General features: G+C 36.9%; 1 protein-coding gene across 1 annotated transcript; it reads left to right on the forward strand.

Annotated features, from left to right (window-relative positions):
- The first annotated feature begins 210 nt into the window (after positions 1-210).
- LOC127423622 (peroxiredoxin-4-like) lies at positions 211-7,103 on the forward strand. Its single transcript, XM_051668090.1, has 7 exons — positions 211-518; positions 1,738-1,855; positions 2,897-3,013; positions 3,366-3,488; positions 4,495-4,625; positions 6,275-6,309; positions 6,459-7,103. The coding sequence occupies exons 1-7, from the start codon at positions 314-316 to the stop codon at positions 6,507-6,509; spliced, it is 780 nt and encodes a 259-aa protein (XP_051524050.1). The 5' UTR covers positions 211-313; the 3' UTR covers positions 6,510-7,103.
- The last annotated feature ends 5,391 nt before the right edge of the window (positions 7,104-12,494 follow it).

Consider the following 12,494-nt stretch of genomic DNA (forward strand, 5'->3'; position numbering starts at 1 on the left):
ATAATTAAAATCAGCAATAAAATCTGACAATACTGGAATTATAAACTGTTATTCTTTACCTTATTATGCTAAAAAAAAAGTAATTTTCTCGGCTTGTAGAGTTAATGCGCATGCGCGTTATAGAGTTGATTGACAGGTGATGACTGTATCTAAAAGGTGATTGGCTCTTTTAACTGTAAGGCGGGACTTTCTTTCTACATCCGTTGACCGTTCCAATTTCTCCCATTCATTTTAACAGAAGTGGCCCGTCTTTGCTAAATAATCTCTGATAATAATCAAATCAGAAAGACTTGCCGCCTTGTAAGACTCAGTAATGGATGTCAGTCGCTGCTTCAAAACGTCCAGAGAGTTGCTCGGCGTGCTGTGCGCGTTTCTGCTGCTCCAATCGGTTGTCGGAGAGCGTGCAAACGGAGTGAAGGAGCAGGAGTGTTATAGTTACGCCAGTGGACATGTTTATCCCGGAGAAGCCTTCCGTGTTCCAGTCTCTGATCATTCACTACACCTGAGCAAAGCCAAAAGTGTGTCATTTTACTCATTCATGCAGCGGGCAGTCACGTGCATGCATAATGCATAGTTTTAACGAACATTTTAGACATAACAACTGTATTAAATGTATTTCTTCTTAGTGACATTGCAGTATTTTGCAGATAACTGTCAACATCTACAACTATTAGCCTAGTAGTATTCGGCTAAGTATTAATTTAGGAATAAAATAGTGATCTAAAACGCATGCTTGTTGAAGTGCTTTAAAACTTATTTTAAAGAGAGAAAGAAGATATGTTGCATGAATTGCTGCAGCAGTACTTTATCAACATTTTGTGTATGACAGTTTTATCTGATGCATTATCAGGCTAATTAAATCGCATCAGTGTTAATTTATTCATATAAGATGATTGTATGTGCAAAACAACATTTGAGGTGTTTGAACACAAACATTTGTGTGGTTTAAAAAATGCACAGCTTTTAAAGACACGTCATGGTGTAAAACTTGGATGCAAGACAATATTGGCAGCATGTGCTTGAACCTCTTAAAGGGACAGTTCACCCAAAAGTTAAAATCCTCTCATTATTTACTCACCCTCATGCCATCCCATATGTGTATGACTTACTTTCTTCTGCAGAACACAAACGAAGATTTTTAGAAGAATATCTCAGCTCTGTAGGTCCATACAATACAAGTGAATGTTGACTAGAACTTTGAAGCCCAAAAAAGCACATAAAAGCAGCATAAAAGTAATCCGTGTGACTCCAGTGGTTAAATCCATGTCTTCTGAAGCAATCCAATTGGTTTTGGGTAAAAACAGACCATAATATAACTCCTTTTTTACTATACGTTTTTATATTTTTACTATGTGAAAGCATGTTGAAGTGATATTGATCTGTTATTCACTCACATTTATCATATTGCTTCTGAAGACATGGATTAAACCACTGGAGATTTATGGATTACTTTTATGTGATTTTTGGAGCTTCAAAGGTCCATTCACTTGCATTGTAAGGACCTACAGAGCTGAGATATTCTTCTAAAAATCTTCATTTGTGTTCTGCAGAGGAAAGAAAGTCATATACATCTGGGATGGCATGAGGGTGAGTAAATGACGAGAGATTTTTCATTTTTGGGCGAATTTTCCATTTAAAGAGACATGACGCTTTCCCATTCATGCATATGCTCAAACTGAGAACTGTTCTGGAATAGTGATTGACTGAAGATGTTGTGATTATTATTTCTCCTTGCAGTTTCAAAGCCAGCACCACACTGGGAAGGAACAGCTGTCATCAATGGCGAGTTTAAGGAGCTGAAACTGTCAGATTACAGAGGAAAATATCTGGTCTTCTTCTTCTACCCGCTGGACTTGTAAGTAACCGCTCTGACAACAGAAAATCTCTTGTACTGGTTCTTGCAGTTTGATGCTTTAATGCACTGAGCACCTTAATGAATGATACAGTCATGTGATACTCAGATCACAATAGTGCTCAAGTAAAGGTGCATGGGTGAATCTCATTTCTGGGTCATTTTTCACCTAAACATCATAATGATTATCATAAGATATTTTGCATAAACACAAAGAAGCCTTTTTAGGAGCATTAAGATTTTTTTTGCATTGTGACAAATAGATGTTGGTGAAATACCAGTAGAAATTTGTTTTGTATAATTTCGACCGCAGTAGTGCAAAATGCAGCTGCATGGTAGAAAATGCACGTTCCAATCAGAGGTTGCAGTACAAATAGTCATTATAATATTTTTATTCGTCATTAGTTACTCTCACATTACATTTTGCATTAAAAGGTGCCTGTTTCTCATGGTCTTGGATGAGAGCACTTTCATTATACTGTTAATTATTGACTTTTAAATAATGTTCATTATTTTTATTTCCATAAAAATGTGTATATTGTCATATCGTAATCATCAACAATTTCAAGAATATCACAATATCAATTTTTGCTTATATTGCTCACCAAGTGACACACATTTTCACAACAATTATGCATAACTATATTTCCCAATATTCCTTACGGTTATGATAAGAAAAAAATCTAATTCTCATTACTGTAATGCAGAAAAAATGTAATGTTATTAAAATTAAGTATTTACACATCCTGTACAATTATCTATTTCCATATACAATTATGTCAATTTAAATTTTTTAAGTTTTATTACAACAATAGTTTATTTTTATTTGTATTATTCTTATGCAAAATACAATTTCTTTTAATTTTGGAAAGTTTAAGGACTTAACAGACATCTTATTTAGACGATGCATGCATGCTTCTTGATTCATGATTACTTGCTTCTTTCAAAAACTAAATGTGAAGACAACAAATATATTTGGTGTGTTCCAGTGGTTTTAGTAGTGCCTCAGATTACTCATGAATCAAACTTTGTGTTCATTCACAGCACTTTTGTGTGCCCTACCGAGATCATCGCCTTCAGTGATCGTGTGCATGAGTTTAAGGCCATCAACGCTGAGGTCGTCGCATGCTCAGTGGACTCTCAGTTTACCCACCTGGCCTGGTGAGACCACACCTACTACTTACATTTACGCATTTGGCAGACGCTTTTATCCAAAGTGACTTACAGTGCACTCAATACAGGGACAATCCCCCTGGAGCAACCTGGAGTTAAGTGTCTTGCTCAAGGACACAATGGTGGTGGCTGTGGGGATCGAACCAGCAACCTTCTGATTACCAGTTATGTGCTTTAGCCCACTTTGCCACCACCACTTCACCTGGATTATATTTGTTTGATAGGTTTTGTTATACATAAAGAGCTGTTTGTCTGTTAAATTGTCACCACCATGTGCTTCTCTAAATGAGCGCTACACATGGACTCATTTGTGTGTATGTGTATTTTCTGTTTCTCTCAGGATCAACACGCCCAGGAAGCAAGGAGGTCTTGGACCAATGAAAATTCCCCTTCTTTCTGACCTCACTCACCAGATTTCCAAGGACTATGGCGTCTTCCTGGAGGATCATGGACACACACTTAGGTACTGTAAATGCAAAAATGGTATTTACAGTAATGCACTTACAATGGAAGTCTATGGGGCAAGGCGTGTCTCCGGGATTAACGTTAAAGAAATAGTTCACCCAAACATTGTAATTCTCTCATGTACTCGCCCTTATGCTGTCTCAAACTCGTATGACTTACTTTATTCTGCGGAACACAAACAAAGATATTTTGATTGAGATATTAGATGGATCCAAAACTTTGAAGCTCCAAAAACCACATAAAGGAAGCATAAAGGTAATCCATACACCAGTGGTTTAATCCCTGCCTTCTGAAGCTATATGATTAGTTTTACCTAAATGTAACTCCTTTTCCACTATATATCTCCATTTCTCGGTTCAGAAGACATGGATTAAACTGCTTGAGTCATATGGATTACCTTTGTCTCTTTTGGAGCTTGAAATTGCATGGTATGGATATATTCACATCACATCAAAATATCTTCATGTGTGCCGCACAAGAAAGAAAGTCATACGATTTTGAGGCGGGATAAGGGTGAGTAAATGATGAGAGAATTATGCTTTTAGCCACCAGACCTAAATGTTTTATGTTAACATAAGACTACTGTGATCCTTTAATAAAGACCATGTAAAGCCGGTTATGTTCGCTTTATATTTAAAAAGAAAAATCCGCCCACAGGAATGATCAAAAGTTAATCTGCCTACAAATGTAGTTCCACTGCTAAAAGGATGTTTCACCTCGAATAACAAATTTTTGTACAGATGAATTGATATAAGTGCTTGAACCAAAGATTCAAGCTGCACATTTCTGCTTTTAAACACTCTGGAATGCCTTGCCCCATAGACTTCCATTGTAAGTTCAGTTTTGATCAGGACAGATGCCGTCCATAGAGCTTATCTTGTTTTGATTTTAGAATGATTTGTATTTGTATTCTCTCTCATCTGTTTCATACAGGCTCAAGACAGATGTTAAAAACATGCTTGTTGAATAACGAGGAAATGTTTGTATATTCGTCTCTGTTTCAGAGGTCTCTTCATCATCGATGATAAAGGAGTTCTGAGACAGATCACTATGAATGACCTGCCAGTGGGACGCTCCGTTGATGAGACCCTTAGACTGGTACAAGCCTTCCAGTACACCGATACACATGGAGAAGGTTCGACATTTATTAACAGCTTTATATCTTACATTGCCACCTCGTTGGCACAGATCTTTTTTATATATAAATCTCTACTCTTATCTGACACAATGGCATAATTTCATTTATCAGAATTGTAATCTAAATGATGGTAGATAACACATTTTATTAGGGCTGACAAAGTTAACACATTATGTAATTTACTAAAGTAAATGAAATACGTTTAATGCTGTTGAATTTTGTTTATTAAAAATATTTTAAATGCAAAAAATCACGAGGTTGGTTGCGAGTATGTACACAATGAACAATGCCTATTTTTGGGGGGGTGGGGGTCTTAATTAATATTAATTATGTACTTATTTATGATAAATGGATGTCATTGCACATTTGCATTGTACATTTATTGTTTAATGCTAAGCTCAGATGGGCCCACTGGCAGTTTTACCAACACACATAGGTATCGTTTGAAAGCTTAGAAGCTTTAATTTACAATGCATGTTGGCATTATGACCAAAACTGAACAAGTGCTTTGAAATTTGCAGACAAATTAGAAGTGCTCCATTTTGATAATTTATGAAAAGTTTTGCACTGTATATATTTTTGCAAAAATAGCCATGTGTCATATATTTTTGGAATGCTCTCAAAGAGTAAAATACAACCAGCCTGTTTGTTTTACTCACAGACAGAAATAGCAAGTAATGGCTAAGTATATGTCTTTGACATAATGATGATGATGTTCAACAGAACATAAAATATCACATACCATTACTTAGAGGAGGAGATTATCTTTCAAACGAGCCCACACACAAGTTAATCAGATGTATAGATCATTAGATAATCCACATGAAGTACAATGTTACATATGACCACCAGGAGATGGCACCAAATACATGACACAGACTCAATGATGACTCAAAAGACACAGAATGAAACTCATTCTGTGAAATCTCATTACTAAAATCATGTCTGCATGCTATGCAAACCTTTAGTCATTGTTGTGTTTGCATGTGTAATTAGTTCTTATGTACAATTATTATGTTTCATTTGTTTGGAGAGGCTTTTGGACACTAGGATAAATTATTTTTGTAATGCTGTAACTTTTGATTGCTTTGTCGTATCAACACAAAACATTTCTTAGATACAGTTGACATGATTAGGAACAAAACACAAGCAGCTTGTTGGAGACACCTTATTTACACCCAGAAATATCTCTTTCCAAATCAGAAGTTTTTTTCTTTTTTTTTTCTTAGGCTGACAGTCTCAGAATGTATCATAATCTATATCATAAAAAATGTGAAAAGTTTTCTTTACAGTGATACCAAACACTTGACCTCCTTGTATTTAAAAAACAAAACAAATTGAGTTATAAGCCTTTAATTTTGGGTATGCCACTGAAACAGGAAATCTTTAAAAACACCCTCAGAGGTTAAAGCATTAATTAATTTAGTTATTCAAATGTGTGCTAGGCCTGACTTTATTTAGGACAAAGACTCAAAGTCCAGTCAATATTTTTGTCAGTAGTTTTTGCATCACTTATGTTTTTTTTTTAAATACATTTTCTGATAGAAGTGTATATCTCCCACACTTAGAGATGGACTGACATAAATTTAAAAGCTTTGCTGATTTTGTTGTTACTTGTGCCACTAACTCTGTCTTTCTTGTATTAGTGTGCCCAGCTGGATGGAAGCCTGGCAGTGATACGGTAAGATTATACTTTTATGTCAGTGTTTGTGCGAGTGGATGTGTGTATTCTATGTGTATTTCTCTGAAAATATGAACTGTATGATATTACACCGGTCCATAATCACAAGTAATCACATATCTCTCTATATCTGTCCTCTTTCCGCACAGATAATCCCAGATCCCGCAGGCAAACTCAAGTACTTTGATAAACTCAACTGAGGTTAATGATTCACAAGAGGCTTTTGTTCCAATTACTGTTTTTAAAGAACAAACAAAATAAATGGAGAGTTTTGATAAACCTGTAGTCTGATTTATCCCTGCAATATACAGTATGTTGGATTGTTTGTATGGCTGTAAAAGAAGCTTACGTATATTTGTACTCAATCACACATGTAACAGAACTCCTGGCCTGACAAACTGTCTGACACTAGAGGGTGACATGGACGCAGTTTTTGTTGCACACAGCCCTGATTCCATGTACTGTGCTGTTTTTCTGTAATTAAAAGAAAGGAAAATCAGAAATTTAACAATCTGATGCTTTGTAGCTGCTGCTGTCATTTTAAATTCATACACCTTTTCTCATTTCTAATTATTTAAAGATTAAATTACACATTTCCTCAGAATAGGAAATGTAAACCTGTTTTAAAAAGACAGCCCTCAAGTACCACAAACATAACATTCCTGGTATAAAAAAGGTGTCACACAGTTAGATAAGGCACTGTCCCAGACTCTGTCCCAGACAGGCTTTAAGGCCAAAGTGCAAACCTATGAACTGTCAAACAATAAAGTTATGTTACATTGTTACACTGTGAATTACATATGTGGCGATTTTATTACATCCATTGATTCTTTTCAGTTTTTGCTGCTTTTTTGCTGTGTTATTCACTCTTCTCAGAACTTAGCAGATGCTTAAGATAATATTTTGGAGTGTGTAATCAGTTTCTAATGTCAGGATTCCCACTGCCATTGAAAACCTGGAAATATCAGTTACGTCTGAAATGGTGTTTTCCAGGCCTGGAAAATTAACAATTAATAAAATCTTAAAAGACTTGGGAATAATCCATTAGCAAGTTATCACAAACAACTGGAAAAGTCTTGGAAATTCATTGGTTTAAAAGGTGTGGGAATCCTGTAATACAGTCTTGCATCTTTATGTAAATTTTAATCTTGAAATATCCAGAATTAAAGGGAACACTTTCCTTTGAACTGTAATTGTGGAACATTTTAGCACTGCATCCAAAATTCTGCATTAGTAAACTGTGTTTTGGTGCACGCTGCAACAGTTATTGACATAGCATCAACCCCTCTGTCAAGCTTCTGAAGTTTGCAGACGACACCACTGTCATCGGCCTCATCCGAGATGACGATGAGTCTGCATACAGAAGGGAGGTTGAACAGCTGGCTGTCTGGTGCAGTCAAAACAACCTGGAGCTGAACACGCTCAAAACGGTGGAGATGATAGTGGACTTTAGGAGGAACACCCCAACACTGACCCCCCTCACCATTCTAAACAGCACTGTGGCAGCAGTGGAGTCATTCAGGTTCCTGGGCACTACCATCTCACAGGACCTGAAGTGGGAGACCCACATTGACTTCATTGTGAAAAAGGCCCAGCAGAGGTTGTACTTCCTTCACCAGTTGAGGAAGTTCAATCTGCCACAGGTGCTGCTGATACAGTTCTACTCAGTGGTCATTGAGTCTGTCCTCTGCACTTCAATAACTGTCTGGTTTGGTTCAGCTATAAAATCAGACATCAGAAGACTACAAAGGACAGTTCGGACTGCTGAGAGGATTATTGGTTGCCCCCTGCCCTCCCTTCAAGAACTATACACTTCCAGAGTGAGGAAAAAGGCTGGAAAAATCACTCTGGACCCCACTCACCCAGCCCACTACCTTTTTGAACTGTTGCCCTCTGGCCGACGCTTCAGAGCTCTGAGCACCAGAACCGTCAGTCACAGGTACAGTTATTTCCCCCAGGCTATCCATCTTATGAACAGTTAAAACTGCCCCATTGAGCAATAACTATGTGCAAAACACAGCTTAGTCCATTTATAATTATCCAACATACCCTACCTCTTCTGCCATTACATTCCCTTGCATCTGTATATAACAGATTTGTATTTGTGCTTACATATAATATATATATATATATATATATATATATATATATATATATATATATATTGTCTTATTGTGTTTCTATATATACTTATATTTTCTATTCGCTTTTTATTTGTATTCTATTTATTATGAATCAAATTATTTTACACAACAACAATATTTGTTGTTGTATTGTTTGTGCACTGGAAGCTTCTGTCACCAAAACAAATTCCTTGTATGTGTAAGCATACTTGGCAATAAAGCTGATTCTGATTCAGAGCATGTGCTGTTTGGGTCAAAGGTGTGGTGCAACAACTCTGGAAAATTTTTCATCAATGTACTACTGGTGTCATATGACAAGAAAAACAGAAAAATCTTCACACAGAACATTCGTTTCTAATATTAGCTAGTAAATACATTATCCAATAGCACATCCAAATTAAAAAAAAAGTTAAATATTTTTTGCATCATGTGCACTGGTTTAAATGAGTTCTTTACAGCAATTTATCATGTTATTAAATGGTTCTCAGGAATACTTGTTATTGGTCAATCGCTTCACTCTGTGGTCAAATATTTTGGTAACACTTCCATTTGTTAACAACATTAGGTAACATGAACTAACAATAACACATTATTTATATCATGATCAATGGAAACATGTAAATGCTTCACGCTGCAACTCAAATCAATATTTCATGTCAATTTACTTTAATTTATGTGGTATCTATGTAATAAGTGGATAATGTACAGTCAGTCAGTCAGTCAGTCAGTCATTATTGCAAACTAGACCATTTCTGTTTGATACAAGACTGTTATACTTTCAGTGTGTGCATTTTTTTTGCTAATTGTGAGAAAGCGGGTTATTGCAAGAGAGTGGCATTCACGTTTACATGCACTGTATAAGCCGTTTGTACTCTTTTTGACTTCCGCTCCATCTTGCACGAGTGTATCTCTTCTCCCTGTCACTCAAGTCTTTACATTTTTTAAATTTCCCTGTTGCTTTCATCTTAAAATTTACTCTCTTTCTTTTTGTAAGTATTGTTGATATCTTATTGGGTCATCCCCGATCCTCCGCCTTAATTCACATAGGCGCTCAGCTGCACTCTTGGGCATATTTGCATCTCTTGTGTCTATCTGTCTGTATCAGTCTACAAGTAAAAAAGATACATATACAGGTGCATCTCAATAAATTAGTATGTCGTAGAAAAGTTCATTTATTTCAGTAATTCAACTCAAATTGTGAAACTCGTGTATTAAATAAATTCAATGCACACAGACTGAAGTAGTTTAAGTCTTTGGTTCTTTTAATTGTGATGATTTTGGCTCACATTTAACAAAAACCCACCAATTCACTATCTCAAAAAATTAGAATACATCATAAGACCAATAAAAAAAACATTTTTAGTGAATTATTGGCCTTCAGGAAAGTATGTTCATTTACTGTATATGTACTCAATACTTGGTAGGGGCTCCTTTTGCTTTAATTACTGCCTCAATTCGGCGTGGCATGGAGGTGATCAGTTTGTGGCACTGCTGAGGTGGTATGGAAGCCCAGGTTTCTTTGACAGTGGCCTTCAGCTCATCTGCATTTTTTGGTCTCTTGTTTCTCATTTTCCTCTTGACAATACCCCATAGATTCTCTATGGGGTTCAGGTCTGGTGAGTTTGCTGGCCAGTCAAGCACACCAACACCATGGTCATTTAACCAACTTTTGGTGCTTTTGGCAGTGTGGGCAGGTGCCAAATCCTGCTGGAAAATGAAATCAGCGTCTTTAAAAAGCTGGTCAGCAGCAGGAAGCATGAAGTGCTCCAAAATTTCTTGGTAAACGGGTGCAGTGACTTTGGTTTTCAAAAAACACAATGGACCAACACCAGCAGATGACATTGCACCCCAAATCATCACAGACTGTGGAAACTTAACACTGGACTTCAAGCAACTTGGGCTATGAGCTTCTCCACCCTTCCTCCAGACTCTAGGACCTTGGTTTCCAAATGAAATACAAAACTTGCTCTCATCTGAAAAGAGGACTTTGGACCACTGGGCAACAGTCCAGTTCTTCTTCTCCTTAGCCCAGGTAAGACGCCTCTGACATTGTCTGTGGTTCAGGAGTGGTTTAACAAGAGGAATACGACAACTGTAGCCAAATTCCTTGACATGTCTGTGTGTGGTGGCTCTTGATGCCTTGACCCCAGCCTCAGTCCATTCCTTGTGAAGTTCACCCAAATTCTTGAATCGATTTTGCTTGACAATCATAAGGCTGCGGTTCTCTCGGTTGGTTGTGCATCTTTTTCTTCCACACTTTTTCCTTCCACTCAACTTTCTGTTAACATGCTTGGATACAGCACTCTGTGAACAGCCAGCTTCTTTGGCAATGAATGTTTGTGGCTTACCCTCCTTGTGAAGGGTGTCAATGATTGTCTTCTGGACAACTGTCAGATCAGCAGTCTTCCCCATGATTGTGTAGCCTAGTGAACCAAACTGAGAGACCATTTTGAAGGCTCAGGAAACCTTTGCAGGTGTTTTGAGTACATATACAGTAAATGAACATACTTTCCTGAAGGCCAATAATTCACTAAAAATGTTTTTTTTATTGGTCTTATGATGTATTCTAATTTGTTGAGATAGTGAATTGGTGGGTTTTTGTTAAATGTGAGCCAAAATCATCACAATTAAAAGAACCAAAGACTTAAACTATTTCAGTCTGTGTGCATTGAATTTATTTAATACACGAGTTTCACAATTTGAGTTGAATTACTGAAATAAATGAACTTTTCCACGACATTCTAATTTATTGAGATGCACCTGTATTTACACTCACTGAGCACTTTATTAGGAATATTATATTCTTAATAAAGTGCCAGACTTGGTCTTCTGTTGTTGTAGGCTATACGCCTCAAAGTTCGACGTGTTGTGCATTCTGATATGATATTCTTCTCACCACAATTGTACAGAGCGGTTATCTGAGTTACCGTAGACTTTGTCAGTATGAACCAGTCTGGCCATTCTCTGTTGACCTTTCTCATCAACAAGCCATTTCCATCCACAGAACTGCCGCTCACTTGATGTTTTTTGTTTTTGGCACCATTCAGAGTAAATTCTAGAGACTGTTGTGTGTGAAAATCCCAGAAATACTCAAACCAGCCCATCTGGCACCAACAATCATGCCACGCTCCAAATCAATGAGATCACATTTTCCCCCATTCTGATGGTTGATGTGAACATTAACCGAAGCTCCTGACCCGTATCTGCGTGATTTTATGCACTGCACTGCTGCCACATGATTGGCTGATTGGATAATCGCATGAATAAGTAGGTGTACAGGTCTTCTTAATAAGGTGCTCAGTGAGTGTATGTATTATGTATATGTATAAGTTATGTATATTTTTCACGAAAAACCCATGTAATATTTTCAAACATATTGAACATGGAATATTCCCTTAAACCCTTTCAGTGTGATACAAGACGTCAGACTTTATTTTGCAATAATCACCGGCTGACTGAACTTACTTCAAATATCAAGCAAAACTTGTAGAAATACTCCCTGACAATAAACATGGACTGCTCAAGTTGACAGTTTTGTTAAATAATTTCTCAAGAATAATCAGTGAACATTGTGACACTTTTGAATTACATAAAATAATGTCCTTTGCCTTTTGTCCTACATTATAAACATGACAGTAGTTTCTATGTAAATCAAACCAACTGTAGGCTAAGTCATCCAGTTGTGTTGCCAACACATAACAAGAGTGTGTCATGGCAAAATAGCCAGCAACAAAGCCAGAATCATGGCAAAATATTAATGTATTCCAAAAAGCAGAGTTTCCTTAAGCTCACATTGTGTTATATTAAATGATAGCCTATTATAATGAGATCTGACAATCTGCTTTTGAACCCTGGAACCTTTTTCCAGAAGTCAGTGATTTTCTTTCGAGAAGGATAAACATTAACCCATGTTGCTTTGGGGTGGGGGGCAGGTCACTTTTTATAGCAAGGGCCTTATGCACAACACAAACACATTTATTCTGGGAGTGGCTTGGAAGTTTCTGCCCCCTTTGGAGCATCAATAAAAGGAGGAAACATCCCAGCATCGCACTCAGCTGATAC

Source organism: Myxocyprinus asiaticus, chromosome 3, assembly GCF_019703515.2.
Source record: "Myxocyprinus asiaticus isolate MX2 ecotype Aquarium Trade chromosome 3, UBuf_Myxa_2, whole genome shotgun sequence".
NCBI lineage: Eukaryota > Metazoa > Chordata > Actinopteri > Cypriniformes > Catostomidae > Myxocyprinus > Myxocyprinus asiaticus.